This window comes from Bombina bombina, chromosome 6, assembly GCF_027579735.1.
Source record: "Bombina bombina isolate aBomBom1 chromosome 6, aBomBom1.pri, whole genome shotgun sequence".
Lineage (NCBI taxonomy): Eukaryota > Metazoa > Chordata > Amphibia > Anura > Bombinatoridae > Bombina > Bombina bombina.
In genome coordinates, this window is record NC_069504.1 from 775,825,893 (window position 1) to 775,847,956 (window position 22,064).

General features: G+C 41.4%; 1 protein-coding gene across 1 annotated transcript in view; it reads right to left on the reverse strand.

Moving 5' to 3' along the window:
* Nucleotides 1-8,031: 8,031 nt before the first annotated feature.
* ADAM9 (ADAM metallopeptidase domain 9) overlaps nucleotides 8,032-22,064 on the reverse strand; it is a 621,882-nt gene continuing 607,849 nt past the window's right edge. Inside the window, exon 22 of the mRNA XM_053718079.1 lies at nucleotides 8,032-8,518. Within this exon, the coding sequence (XP_053574054.1) occupies nucleotides 8,443-8,518 (76 nt within the window). The 3' untranslated portion in view covers nucleotides 8,032-8,442. The remainder of the gene's footprint in view (nucleotides 8,519-22,064) is intronic.

The window sequence follows — 22,064 nt, forward strand, 5'->3', positions numbered from 1 at the left end:
GGGCTGTAGGATAAAACCTTGTTGAATAAACATTTTCTTAAGGTAACCTTGTAATTTTCACCACTCTCTCTTACTACCTCCATGCTTGTTGAGAGTTGCGAGAAAATGACTGGATATGGTAGTGAGGGGAGGAGCTATATAACAGCTCTGCTGTGGGTGTCCTCTTGCAACTTCCTGTTGGGAATGAGAATATCCCACAAGTAATGGATGATCCGTGGACTGGATACACCTTACAAGAGAAAAAGAGGAAGAAATGAACAGCAGCCAATCAGCATCAACAGTGCTGAGGTCATGAACTCTTTTACTCTGTTCTCATGAGATTTCATAGTAAACTTCCTTAAACTGAATAGGGAAATAACATGAGTGTGCACGAGGCTCACTCCCTTGCCTGTTCTGGGACGGGCATACTGATTTGCTGCTTAAAGTCCTTTGCAATAGGGTTTGAATACTTAGGACATTTTGAGGTAAAATATCTTTTTTTTTTACATAGAGATGTTCAAGTGATATTTTCTAGTCAGCTTTTTACAGCTATGCTGCATCACTTCCAAGTGTTTAAACATTTGGGTATCATGGCCATTTAAGGGACATTGTATTCAACTTGAGGGAATTTCAAATTATATTTAAACTTTTTGGTTTCTAAAAAACAGTTTTCTGTTTTGAATAAATTAATGTTTTCTTGTCATACTTGCAGAGTAATGATCAACTCCACCAGGGGCAGCTTTCCTCCTCAGCCAGTGAAGTTTTGACATGTGTAAAAGCTTCTATTTCTAATGCATGATAGAAACATTGAGTACAATGTCCCTTCATAACTCAGTAACAAAAAATAAAAGGGTGGGTTAACAAGCTACGCACATACAGAAAAAGGGCATGTGATATTTATGAAAATGTAAGATCACCAAGGCTTGGACATCTGATCTATAATGTTTTAAGAAAATATGTAAAGATGACAAGACTGTAGCTTTACAAGGTTCTTTTATAGATCATCCTTCTTTTGTTTTTCAGGTTAAATATTGAGTCTATTTGGTAAGTCAGAATAATGTACTAAATGATCCAATTGGAAAGGATATATTTTGTAGGCACATTCCCTTTAAAATAACTTTGAAAATCTACCAAAAGCCTGTTTTGTTTTTGTATCAAAATAAATATGCAGAGGGCGTGTCCGGGCAGCAGCCATGACAGGCTGCAATACCTGAAGCTGCAAGAGATAATTCGGTAATCCGCCAATTATCATTAGAATCCTGCACTACCCGCATATAGAAGAGACATTACAAAACTTATGAATGTGGGCTGCACAAGATTATATATTTTTTTCTAAGATATTTCATCTCTTGTGGACTGGTCTGGACCGTTGAGATCCTGGTGGTGGCCTACTACAGATTCAACACTCCCCCCGGCTTGCCGGGTTGAACAGATGGAAGGTATCTGTTAATTGTCCTATTTATACAGACTGGGAATAACTTTCGACTCTCAGGCCTGCTATTTACTCATCTTATTGCTTGCTTACATCCGCTACAATGGAGGAGCTGGGCACTATTTTCGAATCCCTCATGGAAGATTTTGAGCGCAAATTATGCCTCAGACTAGACAGCCTTATAGCTCTTTGTTGCAACACAGCGACGAGAAGCGATGCTTTATTACCCGCTAGCAATGGATCTGCTGCTACACTAGCCCCACGAGACGACACTGACATTTGCACAGAACAGCCTCCCTGCTGGGAGATGAAGTGGTTACAGGGCAGCAAATAACAAAAGGAAGACCCGGGAGATGCTTGTGACTTAGCTGTCTTGCCCGCGTTCAACAACTGCCCTCTTGATGGCTGCTGCGTGGTTGTGCAGGGGAGAGCGGCTGGCTCACGCGTGTTCAGCTCCGTTGCTTTAGGGCATGACATTACAGACCTGGCGGTTCTGTTGCAACTCCTCTGGGTTTTCTGGTCCGTTGGAAAGTGCACTGGTCAGCGATCTTAAAGAGCCCATACAGAGATGTCAGCTTAGATCCACGGGACTTGCCCAGATATAACAGTAAAGTCTCCCTGCATCCGCGAGTGGGCATAGTATAGGGGCAGAAATACCTGTACCAAGCTTGACTACTTTAGAACGATTTCTTATGTTTCAGCTTGGTGGAGTTGCTGCTCTTTATTTATCAATGTATCCAGATCTACTAGGGTATGCCTAGGGGTAACACCTTTGTGAAAGGCATAGGATGGAAATAATTATTAATGTATGCTTACAACATTGGAAAATTTCTATCTGTCCTGTAGACCAAGGTGCATTGGCTGAGGGTATAGTGTTTTGTTTGTATTCATGTAAATTCCCTCTGCTTCCATTCCTAGCACTAGCCTTAATGAAGGAACCATATAAGGTCCTAATATGGTTAGTGCTGCTCATATAAATCCCTTGTTCTAGTGGCTATATGTGCCCCTAGATATGTTCTTCCAACATTATTTTCTTGTTTATGCCATAACAGGGTTTAATCATCTGGTTCTGTAAAAATATGCAGGATAGCTGTGGGTTTTTATTTACTTTTCCTAGCCTATCCCGGTTTACCATGCTTTGACAGCAGCCATTACACAGTAGTGCTTTATACCTACACTTTTTAGCAGCTTCCTGAGGATTCCCCTCACCTCATTTACACACAGCAGTAACTATGGCAGGCTATAATGTCTGTTAAGAGTACATCTTAGCTGCAATACCTATAAGGGCTTAATGCACGTTATCTAGATCATTACATGTATTTAGCACCCAGCTGACATATCAGGGCAGAAAGATTTTCACTATATATTAGCCCATATGTGGCTATGATTTCTATGCCATGTAGGGGTGGATATGGCTATCACTTGTAACCATTATATCTTGCAGCTATTACTGGAATTACAGTCTTATTATGTGAACGTTTTACATATATGTATGTTAAGCTCTTTGTTATAATTAAATGCTATTCAACTATGTTTTTAGTAACACAACAGCAATCCACAATAATTTTGTACCCTGTTTTTAAAGTTGGCATAAAAAGTATAGATATATACAGCAGAGCTGGGGGTTCCAGACTTTTAGCGGTGACTTCTAAAAGCTGCACTAGCTAACAGTTTATAGAGGTGGGTGATCGTCATAGCTCTCTTTTGTACTAATCTCTACCTTAGGAGGACTCAGTTACTTTATTCTATAGACCTTATATTCTTAATGATGTCATAAATTGAAATCACTATTCTTATGAGCTACTGGTCCATCTTGCATCTGTATTCGGCAGAGACCCCAATAAGACCTTGTCTTAACCCCCTTTCCTCGCCTATTATTAGCCTATTACTAGCCTTTAGTTACCTAAGAGCACTGCGAGCAGATATTTTTTATGTACCAGGTCTTGGGGTTACAAAGGATACTATTCTACTGTAGCAGTATAAACTGAGTAAGTCCTGACTCATGAGGTATGCTTATACATAAGATCACCAACCAGAGCTCTATGTCCTCATTTATGTGCAAAGCTCTTCTTAATGATACTGTATATATCTCACTATTAAGTGGCCGCTGTCTGGAACCCATGAGTTGGTTGACTAAGTGTAACTGTTGTTATATTGAGTATATGGCCCATAAGTGGCCTATCAGGTTCCCTTTACATGTAAAGATAAAAATATAAGGTTCTACCACCAAATGGGATCCAAAAGTGGTCCCGTATTTGCAACAGGCCTTCTATTAGTTTCAGGTGTTGGAAGGGTGCAAAAGTGAGGCTTATGTATGTGTTACTAACAGACGTGAATTGCAGTAAAATATGGTGCTATGCATTTCCTGTAGTATGTAATTTTGTATTTTTGCATCACTGTCTCAAAATTGAAACTTGTCTGTTATGTATTGTATGGTAAACCTTAATAAAAATTATTAAAAAGAAATAAATAAATATGCAAACAACACATCCAAAGCAAAGAAAGGCAACCAAGTATACTATAATGTTTGGAATTTGAAAGCACCTTGGCAAAAACTTATGCGGTGGGAAGCACAATTTATGAGGTGGCAAGCACAACATATGAGGTAACAAGCACAATATTATTTTTTAAGTCTACGATTCTTACTGCAGAATTAACTGTCATTAAAAGGTTATTTTTAAAGGCTCAAATGGTGATAGCAAAACAAGTTATTCAAAAGTGATTTTTTTTTAACAAAGTCCTGTAATATAAATTGTAAACAAGTCAACTAAATGTACTACATCATTCTTTAAAAAAAAATAGCAGAGAAATGTATCTTATAGTTTAGAATGTCTCTAGATTGGCTTTGAAAAAATATAATACATTTTGAAGACAAAACTTTAAAAGTGTTTATGTATTTTTTTATGAACACAGGTGAAAGAAACATAACCTAAAGCTCAGATTCAGTTTTCAGTACTAGTTATGGCTTTTATAGCACATTCGTCCATATAATGCAGGGTATAACAACATTTTTGCTTACAAATTAATTTCTTTAATGATGGTGAGAGTCCACAGACACGTGTGGGACATTACTCTTCAGGCCAATGTGAGGAGGCAAAAAATTGTACCAGAGCTTTAAATCACTCCCACTAACCTTGAATCCTAAGTCATACATATAGACATGTAGATGGAGAAAACAGAAAAGCAGGAAAAATAAAGTAGGGCAAAAGAAGTGCAAAACAAGTACTTCTGCAAACTGTTAAAAAGAAAGGGTGGCACTTATGGAGTCTCACCATCATGAAGAAATAAATGTATTAGGTAAGCATACATTTTGTTTTCTTTCATCAGATGGTGAGAGTCCATGAGATACCATGTGTGGGAATCTATACTATCTATCATGAGACTACGATGTAATAGGGAGAGTCAAACAGTTATGGCAGGTACGTTACTGATCAGACACTATGGCCCACAGAACTTTCCTGCCAAAAACAGCCTCAGTATGCAAAGAGGACCAAGTAGATGCCTTACAAAAATGCTCCATAGAGGTCTCATTTTTAAAGTCTTAAGAAGTGTCAGCTGCTCTAGTGCAATGAGCAGTATTGCTCTAAGGAGGGTCTTCCCCACAACCAGATATGCCTTTTGAATTAAGCCCTTAAGCCAAGTGGCTAAGTTAACTGCTGTAGCTTTCTGACCCTTGTGAGTCTCAGAAAAATAAACATAGAGAAGAAGAAAGTCTAAAGTCCTTTGTAGCGTCAACATAGAATTTTAAAGCACTCACAACATCCAACTTATCAATATGTCTTGGGAGCTGGACATAAAAAAGGAAACCACAATTTTCCTGATTGATAATATTTGTATACATCAACTTAGAAAGAAAATAATATCTAGTTCAAAGAACATCCTTGTCCTGAAAATTCAGGAAATTAAGTTTGCAAAATAAAGCTGAAAGCTCATAAATTCTCCTGGCAGAAGAAATGGGCAAGAGAAAAAGAACCTTCCAGGATAAATGTTGAAGGTCTAGACCATGCATATCTTCAAAAGGAGGGGCTTGAAGAACTCTCAAAATCAGATTAAGATTCCATGGAAAAGATATAGACAAGGTGTGCTAAAAAGGTTAAGCCTTAGCGCCTGTGTTACCGGCACTTAAAGGGACAGTCTACACCAGAATTTTTATTTTTTTAAAAGATAGATAATCCCTTTATTACCCATTCCCCAATTTTGCATAACCAACACAGTTATAATAATATACTTTTAACCTCTGTGATTATCTTGTATCTAAGCCTCTGCAAACTGCCCCTTTATTTCAGTTCTTTTGACAGACTTGCAGTCTAGCCAATCAGTGCCTGCTCCCAGATAACTTCACGTGCATGAGCACAGTGTTATCTATATGAAATACGTGAACTAACACCCTCTAGTGGTGAAAAACTGTTAAAACGCATTCTGAAAAGAGGTGGCCTTCAAGGTCTAAGAAATTTGCATATGAACCTCCTAGATTAAGCTTTCAACTAAGAATACCAAGAGAAAAAAGCAAAATTGGTGATAAAAGTAAATTGGAAAATTGTTTAAAATTACATGCTCTATCTGAATCATGAAAGTTTATTTTGGCCTAGACTGTCCCTTTAAGCAAAAACTTGATGTCAAAATTCATGATTTTAGCGCAGATGAGTAGATAAGGCTGCATTAAGATCTCCAGTAACTCCAAAGAGCTCTAAAGCCAGCTACACTAAATTTAACTGCATCCAGTAGATAGGACCAAAAGAGGCAGTGCAGGCATCATGCCAAAGATCTCATAAGAGACAGCATCCTACAATGCTGACTAGGGGATTGGCATATAAATCACCTGGAAGGCTTGTGGCATGTCCACACTGGGAAAAGATTTTTCACTGCTTAGCTGAAAACTCCTTGGCTACCCCTCTGTCCTTCGTATGCACTCAAATCGATAAGAGAACCCCTTTTAACGACAAGTAAATCAACACTTCAGAATTCACCTCCTCCATCAAAGAGGAAAAACAAATTACTGAGGATAAGCGAGAATGGATTTAACACTCTGGTATGTTAGGGTGTTTTTGCCTCCACCTAGTGGTCTGGAGGGTAATTTCCTACATGTGAAGTCTTGTGGTCTCTCATCATCTGATGAAAGAAAAAGTAACTAATAGAGGTTCTAATCACATTGCAGACTAAAATTCCTAACAAAAAGGTTCACAGCTTGTTTGTGCACGGTTATATCCTCTGTGGTGTTATCATGATGCTAGTAAGTGTTTCAGGCAATAGTAAGTTTAGGTTTACAGTTTCAGATCACACTCAATACAGATTGGTGAGCTCAAAGAGAATTCAACAAACAAGAGTTGCAGATAGTTTGTGTGGTTTATATATACAGAAATCAAGTAATATTTATTTACTGAGTTGCAACAGTGATACAATAGTAGTAATCTGAATGCTTAAAATTACCCAAACAGTTCATCCATTCAAATGTGTATTTCAAAATAAGTGTTTAGTGTAAGATTCTAGTTTGAACTCAAGTTATATATAAACTATAAATAATATATAATGACTGCTACAATTTGTAAATTATTCAATTATAACAAAAAATTATTGCATTGAAAGGTGAACACAAATAAAAAAATTGATTTTATGAAATAATTTATGTACCTTCTTTACTTAGCATTACCTTAACACCTATACTCTGTAGAAAGGGAAATTCCAAACGTAGGGGTGGATTTATCATACCCCGGGCGGACATGTTTCGTTATAGCAAATCATGTCCGCCCTACATCGCTAAATGCCGACAGCATACGCTGTCGGCATTAAACATTGCACAAGCAGTTCTGGTGAACTGCTTGTGCAATGCCACCACCTGCAGATTCGCGGCGACCCGGCCACTAGCAGGGGGTGTCAATCAACCTGATCGTATGAGATCGGGCGGGATGCTGTCTGCCGCCTCAGAGGCGGCGGATGGGTTAAGGAGCAGCGGTCTTAAGACCGCTGCTTAACTCCTGTTTCCGGCGAGCCTAAAGGCTTGCGCGGAAACAGTTACATTCAGGGCCATTCGGCCCTTGTTAAATTGGCCCTGTAGCCTTAATTCCATTGTCTGTTTTTGTTTTTGATTTTACATGACTAGAAGATTCTTGAACCTTTTCTTTATTACACACAAACGTTTAAGCTCTATACCAATATAGTTAAAGGGACAGTAAAGTCATAATTAGACATTCATGATTTAGACAGAGAATATGATTTTAAACAACTTTCCAATTTACTTCTATTATTTAATTTGCTTCCTATTCTTGTTATCCTTTGCTAAAAGGTTTATCAAGGAAAGCTCAGGAGCAGCAAAGAACCTAGGTTCTAGCTGCTGATTGGTGGCTGCATATATATACTGATTGTCATTGGATCACCCATGTGCTCAGTTAGAAACCAGTAGTGCATTGCTGCTCCTTCAACAAATGATACCAAGAGAATGAAGCAAATTTTATAATAGTAGTAAACTGGAAACGTGTTCAAAATTGTATGTTCTATCTAAATCATGAGACCATTTTTGGGTTCCATGTCCCTTTAAGGACCAATTTACAATCCAAGTCAAACACAGTCTTAAAATGATGCAAATCTTTTGACAGATCAGCTATAAATGAGGTAAGAAAACAGTATACATCTGAAAATGTGACAATGCTTCCGAGCATTTTCTTTTATTGTATTTGTGGGAAAAAATATATTCAAATTAAAAAGCCCAAAACAAAGTAACTTTATATTAGGCTGGAAAAAGGTGCTAAAAACAGTGAGTTAAGTCAATCTTAAACTATATTTGGTAATTTAAAAGTTTGATGTCCTCATGAAGTAATATGGAGTTACACATAGTGACAGCCTGTTCTTGTGAACTCAATCCCCATGCACTGTCAACAGCCACAGTGACAAATTGTGTGGAAACAGACAAATCCCACACGGAAATGATAGGAGATTTTTGTGTGCATTTCTGCTTCCAAAAATAAGCAAAGGCTGCAAATATGTTTAAAGGTCCTTAGTAAACAGTTTGTGGGAAATGGCATTTTGCACATTAGATGTTATACCGGGGGTGGAGGTGGCGCACGAGAGGGGGCAAGGCTGCCAGGTGTTTCTCTTTCGTGAGGAGGAGGTGGCCTGCAAAACAAATAACAATTAAAAAAAACCCATAATGCATAGTTTTATATATATATATATATATATATATATATATGCGTGTATGTGTGTGTTTCATCCCTTGTAGGCACAGCCATGATTACTTTTTCAAGAAATGTGTGCTGTTTAACAAAAGTTTTTTTAGTATAATGTTGTATTTGAAAAGGAGTAATAATGATGGTGTATCTATTAATATTTAATCATTAGCAAATACAACAAATGTATAATACAAATTTTATTTAAATAAACTGCTTAAAATATGCAAATTGTAGAATGATTAAAATTTGTGGGTGTGATGTGGAGATCTGTTCAGTTAGTGGGTGTGATGTGGGGGTAAGTTCAGTTAGTGGGTGTGATGTGGGGGTAAGTTCAGTAAGCGGGTGTGATGTGGGGGTAAGTTCAGTAAGCGGGTGTGATGTGGGGGTAAGTTCAGTTAGCGGGTGTGATGTGGGGGTAAATTCAGTTAGCGGGTGTGATGTGGGGGTAAATTCAGTTAGCGGGTGTGATGTGGGGGTAAATTCAGTTAGCGGGTGTGATGTGGGGGTAAGTTCAGTTAGCGGGTGTGATGTGGGGGTAAGTTCAGTTAGCGGGTGTGATGTGGGGGTAAGTTCAGTAAGTGGGTGTGATGTGGGGGTAAGTTCAGTTAGTGGGTGTAATGTGAGGGTAAGTTCAGTTAGCGGGAGTGATGTGGGGGTAAGTTCAGTAAGTGGGAGTGATGTGGGGGTAAGTTCAGTAAGTGGGTGTGATGTGGGGGTAAGTTCAGTTAGCGGGTGTGATGTGGGGGTAAGTTCAGTTAGCGGGTTTGATGTGGGGGTAAGTTCAGTTAGTGGGTGTGATGTGAGGGTAAGTTCAGTTAGCGGGTTTGATGTGGGGGTAAGTAAGTGGGTGTGATGTGGGGGTAAGTTCAGTTAGTGGGTGTAATGTGAGGGTAAGTTCAGTTAGCGGGAGTGATGTGGGGGTAAGTTCAGTAAGTGGGTGCGATGTGGGGGTAAGTTCAGTTAGTGGGTGTGATGTGGGGGTAAGTATAGTTAGCGGGTTTGATGTGGGGGGTTTGATGTGGGGATAAGTTCAGTAAGTAGGTGTGATGTGGGGATCAATTCAGTAAGTGGATGTGATGTGGCGATCAATTCAGTAAGTGGATGTGATGTGGGGGTAAGTTCAATAAGTAATAGTGATGTGGGGGTAAGTTCAATAAGTAATAGTGATGTGGGGGTAAGTTCAATAAATGGATGTGATGTGGTGGTCAGTACAGCAAGTGGGTTTGATGTGGGGGTAAGTTCAGTTAGTGGGTGTGATGTGGGGGTAAGTTCAGTAAGTGGGTGTGATGTGGGTTAAAAGTTAAAGTGACAGTATACACCAATTTTCATATACAGGTATACCTCACTTTACAGCGCTTCACTTTACAGCGTTTCGCTAATACAGCGCTTTGTGGTGCTGAAGTTCATCCTCCAGTGATTTTGAAACAGTGCTGCAATCATCGTGAGATTGCGAGAAAAGTGACTGGCACCATTTTGTTATGATTAGTTCACTCTGTTTACAGCATTACAGTGCAATCTGTGTCTCAGTGCTATAGTCTGGCAAATTTTACTACAGTAATTGTCACTATTTTACAGGTACAGTATTTATTTAATACTGTGCTGTGCTAGTGTTAAACTAAACCTAGCACTATTGCACCCCTAATATATGTTAGTTCAAACATGTTTTCAAGTTTTTAAACACACTGGCAAGTGAAAAGAAAGCTAAAACTGCCTTGTTTCACTTTAAGGCGGTTTTCACTTTACAGCGGGGCTCCGGTCCCTAACCCGCTGTATGAGCGGGGTACTGCATGTAATAGACACTACTAAAGAATAATATGCACAGATACTGATCTAAAAATCCAGTATAAAACATTTTAAAAACTTACTTAGAAGCTCCCAGTTTAGCACTGGAACACCCACTGAATGTGGTTATATAGAAAAAAAAAACAGACTCCCCCCTCCTCCTTCATATGAAAAGACTCACAAACAGGAGCAAGCTGGAGTAGGTATACATCAGTATTCTCCTAAAACTTTGGGGCTTGGTTAGGAGTCTGAAAATCAGCACAATGTTATTTAAAAAAAAAAAAGGCAAAACTATAAATTTAAAAACAAAAAACAAAGAAAGAAACAAAATTTATGCTTACCTGATAAATGTATTTATTTCTTGACACGTTGAGTCCACGGATCATCATAATTATTGTTGGGAATATAACTCCTGGCCAGCAGGAGGAGGCAAAGAGCACCACAGCAAAGCTGATAACTATCACTTCCCTACCCACAAACCACAGTCATTCGACCAAAGGGAAAGGAAGTAATACAAGGTGCAGAGGTGCCTGAGGTTTATAGAAAAATAAACTGTCTGAAAAATACAGGGTGGGCCGTGGACTCACCGTGTAAAGAAATAAATTTATCAGGTAAGCATACATTTTCTTTTGTTTCTAATGACATGGTGAGTCCACGGATCATCATAATTACTGTTGGGAACCAATACCCAAGCCAGAGGACACAGATGATAAGGGAGGGACATGACAGGAACCTAAACAGAAGGCACCACTGCTTGAAGAACCTTTCTCAAAAAAAAAAAGCCTCAGCTGAAGCAAACGTATCGAACTTATAAAATTTAGAAAAAGTGTGTAAAGATGACCAAGTGGCAGCTTTGCAAATCTGTTCCACAGAAGCTTAATTTTTGAAGGCCCAAGAAGAAGAAACAGCCCTTGTGGAATGAGCCGTTATTTTCTCAGGAGGCTGCTGTATAGCAGTCTCATATGCCAAGCGAATAACACTCCTCAGCCAAAAAGAAAGAGTAGCCGTAGCTTTCTGACCCTTGCGCTTCCCAGAAAAAACAACAAACAAAGAAGAAGACTGGCGAAAATCTTTAGTTGCCTGCAAATAATATTTCAACACACAAACCACATCCAGGTTGTGCAACAAACGCTCCTTATGAGAAGAAGGATTAGGACACAAAGAAAGGAACAACAATTTCTTGATTAATATTCTTATCCAAAACCACTTTGGGAAGAAAACCTAAGGCAGTACGCAGGACTAGCTTATCAGAATGAAAAATAAAGTAAGGAGATTCACACTGCAACACTAAAAGCTCCGAAACTCTTCGATCCGAAGAAATGGCAAACAAAAACAAAACCTTCCAGGATAACATCTTAATATCCAAAGAATGCATAGGCTCAAACGGAGCCTGTTGGAAGAACTCTAAGAACCAAATTAAGACTCCAAGGAGGAGTAACAAACAAATATAGGCCGGATTCTAACCAGGGCCTGACAAAAAGATTGAACATCTGGCACATCTGCCAGACACTTGTGTAACAAAATAGATAAAGCAGAAATTCAAAGTACTTGCAGATAAACCCTTCTCCAGACCCTCCTGGAGAAAAAACAAAATCCTAGGAATCCTAAATCTACTTCAAGAGAACCCTCTGGATTCACACCAATACAGATATTTACGCCATATCTTATTGTAAAACTTTCTAGATACAGGCTTGCGAGCCTGAATCAAAGTCTCAATTACCGACTCAGAAAACCCACGCTTAGATAATATCAAGCGTTCAATCTCCAAGCAGTCAGCTTCAGAGAAACGAGATTTGGATAAAAGAAGGGCCCCTGACGTAGAAGGTCCTTCCTCAGCGGAAGTCTCCAAGGTGGAAGAGATGACATCTCCACCAGATCTGTAAACCAGATTCTGCAAGGCCACGCCGGTGCAATGATAATCACCAACGCCCTCTCCTGTCTGATCCGAGCAATGACCTGAGGAAGAAGAGCAAACAGAGGAAAAACGTAAGCCAGACTGAAATTCCGAGGAACCGCCAGAGCATCTATCAGTACAGCCTGAGGATCTCTTGACCTCGACCCATACCTCGGGAGCTTGGCATTGTGACAAGATGCCATGAGATCCAACTCCGGCTGTTCCCATTTGAGAATCAAGCTGGAAAACACCTCCGGATGAAGTTCCTACTCCCCCGGATGAAAAGTCTGTCTGCTCAGAAAATCCGCTTCCCAATTGTCCACCCCTGGAATGTGGATCGCAGACAGACAGCAGTTGTGAGTCTCCGCCAACTGAATAATCTTGGCTACCTCTGTCATGGCCAAGGAACTCCGAGTTCCTCCCTGATGATTGATGTAAGTCACTGACGTTATGATGTCCAACTGAAACCTGATAAACTGGGCTGAAGCCGAGGCCAGGCCGGAAGAACATTGAAGATTGCCCTCAGCTCTAGAATATTTATGGAAAGAACTGACTCCTCCTGAGTCCATAAACCCTGAGCCCTTATGAGCCCCAGACAGGTCCCCATCCCAGCAGACTGGCATCCGTGGTCACAATCACCTAGGTAGGTCTGCGAAAGCAGGTTCCCTGGGAGAGAAGATCTTGAGACAACCACCACGGAAGAGAATCTCTTGTCGCCTGATCCAGAACAATTTGCGGAGACAGATCTGCATAATCCCTGTTCCATTGACTGAGCATGCATAACTGCAGAGGCCTGAGATGGAACCGAGCAAACAGAATGATGTCCATAGCTGACACCATCAGACCAATAACCTCCATACACTGAGCCACTGATGGCCGAGGAAAGGCCTGAAGGGCAAGACAAGAGTTGAAGATCTTTGTTCTTCTGGCCTTTGTCAGGAAAATCTTCATTTCCAGAGAATCTATTATGGTTACCAAAAACACCACCCTTGTAGCTGGAATCAAGGAACTTTTTCCTAAATTCACCTTCCATCCGTGGGAGCGCCGAAAAGACAATAACAACCTTGTGTGGGAGCTTGCTAGTTGAAAAGATTGCGCCTGAACCAAAATGTCGTTCAAATAAGGCACCACTGCAACACCCCGCAACCAGAGCACCGACAACAACGCTCCCAGGACCTTTGAGAAAATTCTGGGAGCTGTTGCAAGACCAAATGGAAGAGCCACAAACGGAAAATGTCAGTCTAGGAACACAAACCTCAAAAACTTGTGATGGTCCCTGTGGGTGGGAATATGCAGATACGCATCCTTTAAATCCACTGTCGTCATAAACTGACCCTTCTGAACCAAAGGAAGAATGGAACGAATAGTGTCCATCTTGAAAGATGGAACTCTGAGGAACTTGTTTACGCTCTTGAGATCTAAAATAGGTCTGAAAGTTCCCTCCTTTTTGGGAACTACGAACAGATGGAATAGAATCCCAGACCCTGCTCCTGTACTGTACTATCACTCTAAGGTCGGAAAGATCCTGGACACAATGTAAGAACGCCTCTCTCTTTAACTGGTCTACAGATAATTTTGAGAGAAGGAACCTGCCCCTGGGTGGAAAGGCTTTGAACTCTAATTTGTACCCCTGGGAAACTATGTCCACCGCCCAGGGATCCGGAACATCTCGAACCCAGGCTTGAGGGAAAAAGGAAAGTCTGCCCCCTACAAGATCCGCTCCCGGATCAGGGCAGACCCTTCATGCTGACTTTGAGTCAGTAACAGGCTTCTTATATTGCTTCCCCTTGTTCCAAGACTGATTGGACTTCCAGGAGGACTTGGATTGTACCTGCTTGGAAGAGGAGGGGGAAGACTTACCTGAAAAGTTTAGAAAGGAATGAAAATTATTCTGACACCCTTTCTGCTTACTTCTCTTATCCTGAGGGAGAGAATGACCCTTTCCTCCCGTAATATCTGAAATAATTTCAGCCAAACAAGGTCTTACCCTTGTAAGGAATTGACAAAAGCTTAGACTTAGATGACACATCCGCAGACCAAGACTTCAACTACAAGGCTCTGCGTGCCAGAACAGCAAAGCCAGAAATATTTGCTCCCAACTTAATGACCTGTAAGGAAGCATCCGTGATAAAGGAATTGACCAACTTCAAAGCCCTAATCATATCCTGAATTTCTTCAAGTGGAGTATCAGTCTGAATAGAATCAGACAATGCATCAAACCAGTAAGCTACCGCACAAGTGCCGGTAGCAATACACACTGCAGGTTGCCATTGCAAACCCTAGTAAACATACATCCTTTTAAGTAATGCCTCCAACTTTTTATCCATAGGATCCTTAAAAGAACAACTATCCTCTATTGGAATAGTGGTTCTCTTAGCCAAAGTGGAAACTGCTCCTTCCACCTTGGGAACCGTCTGCTAAGACTCCTTAATAGAATCGGCTATTGGAAACATTTTCTTAAAAATTGGAGAAGGGGAAAAGGAATTCCAGACTTCTCCCACTGCTGTGCAATAATCTCTGCAGCACGGTCTGGAACAGGAAATACCTCCACCGCAGAAGGAACATCAGAGTATTTATTCAGCTTACTAGACTTCTTAGGAGTGGCAAAGACAGTCGAGTCAGAGTCATCCAAAGTGGCCAAAACCTCCTTAAGTAACAAACAAAGGTGTTCTAGCTTAAACCTGAAGGATACAACCTCAGCATCAGAATAAGGAGTAACACTCTCTGAGTCTGAGATCTCACCCTCAGATGCAACCGAAGAATCATCTTCCTCACACCTCTGGGAGGGAACATTCAGAACAGACACAACTGAGTCAGAAACCTTACTCACTGATTCCTCTTGTGCTTTCCCTGCAATATGGGAAAGGCAGACAGTGCATCAGATACCGCAGAAGATATCTGAGAAGCAATGTCTTGCAACGTAACCCCAACCGGAGTCTGAGAGGAGGTGCAGGGCACTGCATGTGCAGACAACGTTTGGGACACTTGAGGAGAAAGCAGCGGCTCTTGAACAGGAGACTCAAAATTTTTTTACTGCTCCTGTAAACCTTAAAAGAAAACTTAGTCTTCAACAGTAGCAACTCTATTACTGCTACTTTAAATTCTAAAAAATAAACTTTAACTTAGACAGCAGCAACTCTTAAACGTTACTGCTACAGTCAGCAAAAAAAATAAAAAATAAAACCTCAGGCAACCCCTCACCTCGGCACTCTTTGCTGAGGTGCCTATCTATCCTGCCAGCAACCAGAGAAAAGTCTCTACAAGGACTTCAAAGAGCCGCAAACACCAAACTGCAGGCGAGCTTAGCAGCGTAGCAACGATCCGATCTGGAACTCCAAAGAGAAAAAAAACAGAAGGCGCACAAACTACTTGCCGCCACAGCAAAAGCCCGCCCTAGTCGTGGGCGTACCTTAGAACTCCTCACAGAGCAAGCTCAGCCGCCATTACCAAAATGCTGGTAACAAAAACAAACTGTGTCAAAATCAACAGCAGCACATAGCAACACACGCTGTCCTAACACACAAGAAATATATAAAATAAAAAATAAAAAACTGAGCCACAATCTCCTAAGTCCCAAGTGCCTGCATCCACTGCCATCCATTCTATTACCCCAAATAGGATCCTTAACGTGTCCCAGATAATTATTTAAGTGCCTAAATTTCTGAAACCCCAGAAATTAAAGTAAGGCACTTACCTGAATTCACATCTGCCCGGCAGCAGGGCAGCACACCCGGTTTGAGAGACCTCTACCCACTCATGGACCTGTGGGGGGGAAAAAAAAAAAGGAAGACTGAATAAACCTATACAGGCTTCCAAAAAAAAGGGCAGCAACAACAGATTGGGAGGCGCAGTGAGGATTATACCCCACTAGTTCCCAGATGCTTGAAAGCCACCACTGCTCTACTGAAGAGACTGACGTGAACTACGGCTAAACCCCCAGGAAGACAGAATAAACCTGCCCAGCTTCAAAATAATAAACTCTTAATAGAAGAAACTTCTTTCAGACACCTAAACGTTACCACCTCCTTGCAACACAGGCAAAGAGAATGACTGGGGTTTGTGGGTAGGGAAGTGATATTTATCAGCTTTGCTGTGGTGCTCTTTGCCTCCTCCTGCTGGCCAGGAGTGATATTCCCAACAGTAATTATGATGATCTGTGGACTCACCATGTCATTAGAAAGAAATCTGTTTAGGCTATATAAATGGATCATTTAAAAAACATGTAATGTCCCTTTAAGTAAGTGGGTGTGATGTGGGGGTCAGTAAAGTACAGAGAGTGCAATGTGAGGGTCTGTAAAGTAAGTGGGTGTGATGTGGGGGTAAGTTCAGTAAGTGGGTGTGATGTGGGGGTCAGTAAAGTAAGTGGGTGTGATGTGGGGGTAAGTTCAGTAAGTGGGTGTGATGTGGGGGTAAGTTCAGTAAGTGGGTGTGATGTGGGGGTAAGTTCAGTAAGTGGGTGTGATGTGGGGGTAAGTTCAGTAAGTGGGTGTGATGTGGGGGTCAGTAAAGTAAGTGGGTATGATGTGGGGGTAAGTTCAGTAAGTGGGTGTGATGTGGGGGTAAGTTCAGTAAGTGGGTGTGATGTGGGGGTAAGTTCAGTAAGTGGGTGTGATGTGGGGGTCAGTAAAGTAAGTGGTTGTGATCAGGTGTCACTTTGTAGTATGTATATAATATAATTTACTGCCTGAGAGACGCAAGTTGTGAGAAGTTGTGTATTATATGGTGTACGAAATACATAAAGTCTAGGAGCCAGGAATTTGTTTTTATAATATGACAACAAATGCACCTTGTCTGTGGCTACTAATAGGTGAGATGTTGCTATAAGGCAATGTTTCCTGGTTTTCCAATCTCTATAACAAGACAATCTCTGTAACTCAAACCACTTTTAGTCCCTGAGACCTACAGCTGTGATGTTGTACGCAGTGTCATGTTCTAACTGTGATCAGGAAAATGTCCTGTGCCTGTGGGAGGCGACATATGTCAGTGACTTGTTTCCATTCTGAGGAAGGGCTGTGTCAATTCTGTGGATGGGAAATAGCTGCTCCTATATATGATGTTTACTGGCCTGAAAAATCGTAATTCTTAAAAATGTTATTAAAAAAATAAATAAAAATAATATATGAAAAAGTCAGGATTTCAGAATGGATTCGGAATTCCAGATTTGGGGATTTGTCGTGTTTGATGAAATGCTGTATTTTACTAAGAAACACTTTACAAGACTATTTTGATACAATTTTATCTAAGAAAATCTGAATTCTATATTTCATGTATGTTTATTTTGCAGTCTGGAATTATATGAAAATGGTTTTAACTTTGGCACAAGCACATTTGGCAGACAACAATAGCGTGTAGCAAACGTCGGAGAGTGCTTACTTGGTACTTTATAGTGCAGTGGATCCTATTAGTACAGTATATTTAGTATGCATTACATATATGGCGATTGTTGCCTCTCTTGTTTTCTGGTAGTGTTATATAGATTGAAAATCATCTTAAAGTCTGTAGAAGTTAGTATGGAAAAACAGAATTTATGCTTACCTGATAAATTACTTTCTCCTGCGGTGTATCCAGTCCACGGATTCATCCTTTACTTGTGGGATATTCTCATTCCCTACAGGAAGTAGCAAAGAGAGCACACAGCAAAGCTGTCCATATAGCTCCCCCTCTAGCTCCACCCCCCAGTCATTCGACCAAAGGTTAGGAAGAAAAAGGAGAAACCATAGGGTGCAGTGGTGACTGTAGTTTAAACAATTTTTTTTTTACCTGACTTAAATGCCAGGGCGGGCCACGGATTCATCCTTTACTTGTGGGATACCAATACCAAAGCTTTAGGACACGGATGAAGGGAGGGAACAAGACAGGTACCTTAAACGGAAGGCACCACTGCTTGCAAAACCTTTCTCCCAAAAATAGCCTCCGAAGAAGCAAAAGTATCGAATTTGTAAAATTTGGCAAACGTATGCAGTGAAGACCAAGTCGCTGCCTTACAAATCTTTTCAACAGAAGCCTCATTTTTGAAAGCCCATGTGGAAGCCACTGCTCTAGTAGAATGAGCAGTAATTCTTTCAGGAGGCTGCTGGCCAGCAGTCTCATAGGCCAAACGGATGATGCTTTTCAGCCAAAAGGAAAGAGAGGTAGCAGTCGCTTTCTGACCTCTTACCAGAATAGATAACAAACAAGGAAGATGTTTGTCTGAAATCCTTAGTTGCTTGTAAATAGAACTTTAAAGCACGAACTACATCAAGATTGTGTAATAGACGTTCCTTCTTCGAAGATGGATTAGGACACAGAGAAGGAACAACTATTTCCTGGTTAATATTCTTGTTAGAAACAACTTTAGGAAGAAAACCAGGCTTGGTACGCAAAACTACCTTATCTGCGTGGAACACCAGGTAAGGTGAATCACACTGTAAGGCAGATAATTCTGAAACTCTTCGAGCAGAAGAGATAGCTATAAAAAAACAAAACTTTCCAAGATAACAACTTAATGTCTATGGAATGTAAAGGTTCAAACGGAACCCCTTGAAGAACTGAAAGAACTAGATTCAAACTCCATGGCGGAGCCACAGGTATATAGACAGGCTTGATTCTGACTAAAGCCTGAGCAAATGCTTGAACGTCTGGTACCTCTGCCAGACGCTTGTGTAACAGGATAGACAAAGCAGATATTTGTCCTTTTAAGGAACTAGCTGACAATCCTTTCTCCAGTCCTTCTTGGAGAAAGGACAATATCCTGGGAATCCTAATCTTACTCCATGAGTAACCCTTGGATTCACACCAACAAAGATATTTCCGCCATATCTTATGGTAGATTTTCCTGGTGACAGGATTTCTAGCCTGAATCAGAGTATCTATAACTGACTCAGAGAACCCACGCTTTGATAGAATTAAGCGTTCAATCTCCAAGCAGTCAGTTGTAGAGAAACTAAATTTGGATGCTTGAACGGACCCTGTATTAGAAGATCCTGCCTCATTGGCAGTGACCATGGTGGGACAGATGACATGTCCACTAGGTCTGCATACCAAGTCCTGCGTGGCCACGCAGGCGCTATCAGAATCACCGAAGCCTTCTCCTGCTTGATTCTGGCAACCAGACGTGGGAGGAGAGGAAACGGTGGGAAAACATAAGCCAGATTGAAGGACCAAGGCGCTGCTAGAGCATCTATCAATATCGCCTTGGGATCCCGGGACCTGGACCCGTAGAGAGGAAGTTTGGTGTTCTGACGGGACGCCATCAGATCCAACTCTGGGGTGCCCTATAGCTGAGTCAGCTGGGCAAATACCTCCGGGTGGAGTTCCCACTCCCCCAGGTGAAAAGTCTGACGACTTAGAAAATCCGCCACCCAGTTGTCTACTCCTGGGATGTGAATTGCTGAGAGATGGCAGGAGTGATCCCACCTGATTATTTTGGTTACTTCCGTCATCGCTAGGGAACTCTTTGTTCCCCCCTGATGATTGACGTAAGCTACAGTCGTGATGTTGTCCGACTGAAATCTGATGAATTTGGCCGCCGCTAGTTGAGGCCATGCCTGAAGAGCGTTGAATATCGCCCTCAGTTCCAGAATGTTTATCGGGAGAAGAGTTTCTTCCCGAGACCATAAGCCCTGAGCTTTCAGGGAGTCCCAGACCGCACCCCAGCCTAACAGACTGGCGTCGGTTGTTACGATGATCCACTCTGGCCTGCGGAAACATATTCCTTGAGACAGGTGATCCTGAGACAACCACCAGAGAAGAGAATCTCTGGTCTCCTGGTCCAACTGAATTTGAGGAGACAAATCTGCATAATCCCCATTCCACTGTTTGAGCATGCATAGTTGCAGTGGTCTGAGGTGTATCCGAGCAAAAGGGACTATTGTCCATTGCCGCAACCATTAGTCCGATTGTCTCCATGCACTGAGCCACAGATGGCCGAGGAATGGAATAAAGAGCTCGGCAAGTAGTTAAGAGTTTTAGCTTTCTGACCTCCATCAGAAATATTTTCATTTCTACCAAGTCTATCAGGGTTCCTAGGAATGGAACTCTTGTGAGGGGGGAGAGAGAACTCTTTTTGATGTTCACCTTCCACCCGTGAGACCTCAGAAAGGCCAATACAATCTCCGTGTGAGACTTGGTTCTTTGGAAAGTTGACGCCTGAATTAAGATCTAGCTAAGGCGCCACTGCTACCCCGCGGTCTTAGAACCGCCAGGAGGGACCCTAGCACCTTTGTGAAAATTCTGGGAGCAGTGGCCAACCCGAAAGGAAGAGCCACAAACTGAAAATGCTTGTCCAGAAAGGCGAACCTGAGAAACTGGTGATGATCTTTGTGGATAGGAATGTGCAGATACGCATCCTTTAGATCCACGATAGTCATATATTGACCCTCCTGGATCAATGGTAAGATTGTCCGAATGGTCTCCATCTTGAATGATGAGACTCTGAGGAGTTTGTTTAGAATTTTGAGATCCAGGATTGGTCTGAAAGTTCCTTCTTTTTTAAGAACCACAAACAGGTTTGAGTAAAACCCCAGTCCTTGTTCTGCAATTGGAACTGGGTGGATCACTCCCATTGTATGTAGATCTTCTACACAGCGTAAAAACGCCTCTTTCTTTGTCTGATCTGTAGACAGACGAGAAATGTGGAACCTTCCCCTTGGAGGAGAGTCCTTGAATTCTAGAAAGTATCCCTGGGCTACAATCTCTAATGCCCAAGGATCGTGTACATCTCTTGCCCAGGCCTGAGCAAAGAGAGAGAGAGTCTGCCCCCTACTAGATCCGGTCCCGGATCAGGGCTACCCCTTCATGCTGTCTTGGTGGCAGCTGCAGGATTTTTGGCCTGTTTACCCTTATTCCAGCCCTGGTAAGGTTTCCAGTGTGCCTTGCGCTGTGAAGCGTTACCCTCTTGCTTTGCAGCCGGAGAGGATGAAGCGGGGCCGTTCCTGAAATTGCAAAAGGAACGAAAATTAGCCTTGTTTTTTGTTTTAAAGGCTTTGTCCTGAGGGAGAGCATGGCCTTTTCCTCTGGTGATATCTGAAATAATCTCTTTCAATTCAGGCCCGAATAGGGTCTTCCCTTTGAAAGGAATGTTCAAAAGCTTGGATTTAGATGACAAATCGGCCAACCAGGACTTTAGCCATAGTGCCCTGCGTGCCAAAATTGCGAAACCTGATTTTTTTGCTGCTAACTTAGCTATTTGGAAAGCGGCGTCAGTGATAAAAGAATTAGCTAGCTTTAGAGCCTTAATTCTATCCATAATTTCCTCATATGAGGTCTCCGTCTGGAGCGAGTCTTCCAGCGCCTCAAACCAGAAAGCAGCTGCAATAGTTACAGGAATAATGCAGGCAATAGGTTGGAGAAGAAAACCTTGTTGAACAAAAATTTTCTAACACCACATTCACTTTACACTCCCGAGAGAGACCCTAGTTGCTTAGAGCCAGCAAAGAGAATGACTGGGGGGTGGAACTAGAGGGGGAGCTATATGGACAATTTTGCTGTGTGCTCTCTTTGCTACTTCCTGTAGGGAATGAGAATATCCCACAAGTAAAGGATGAATCCGTGGACTGGATACACCTTGCAAGAGAAAGTTTAAATATTTACGGTTTGATGAATATTTTTTTAAAAGAATGGCTAATAAAAATGACTCCTCCTAGAATTGAAAAATCATTGCAAAGCTATTTATATTTCTTAAGTCATATATTAAAAAAGCCTTTCATCCCTGGAAACAAAGTCTAAAAAAACTTCGACAGAAATACACGTCATATGATCATATGCAGACATTCTCAAACTTGGCCCTTCATAGGTTTTGGCGCTACATTGCCCATGATTCTCAGCCTGCTGATAT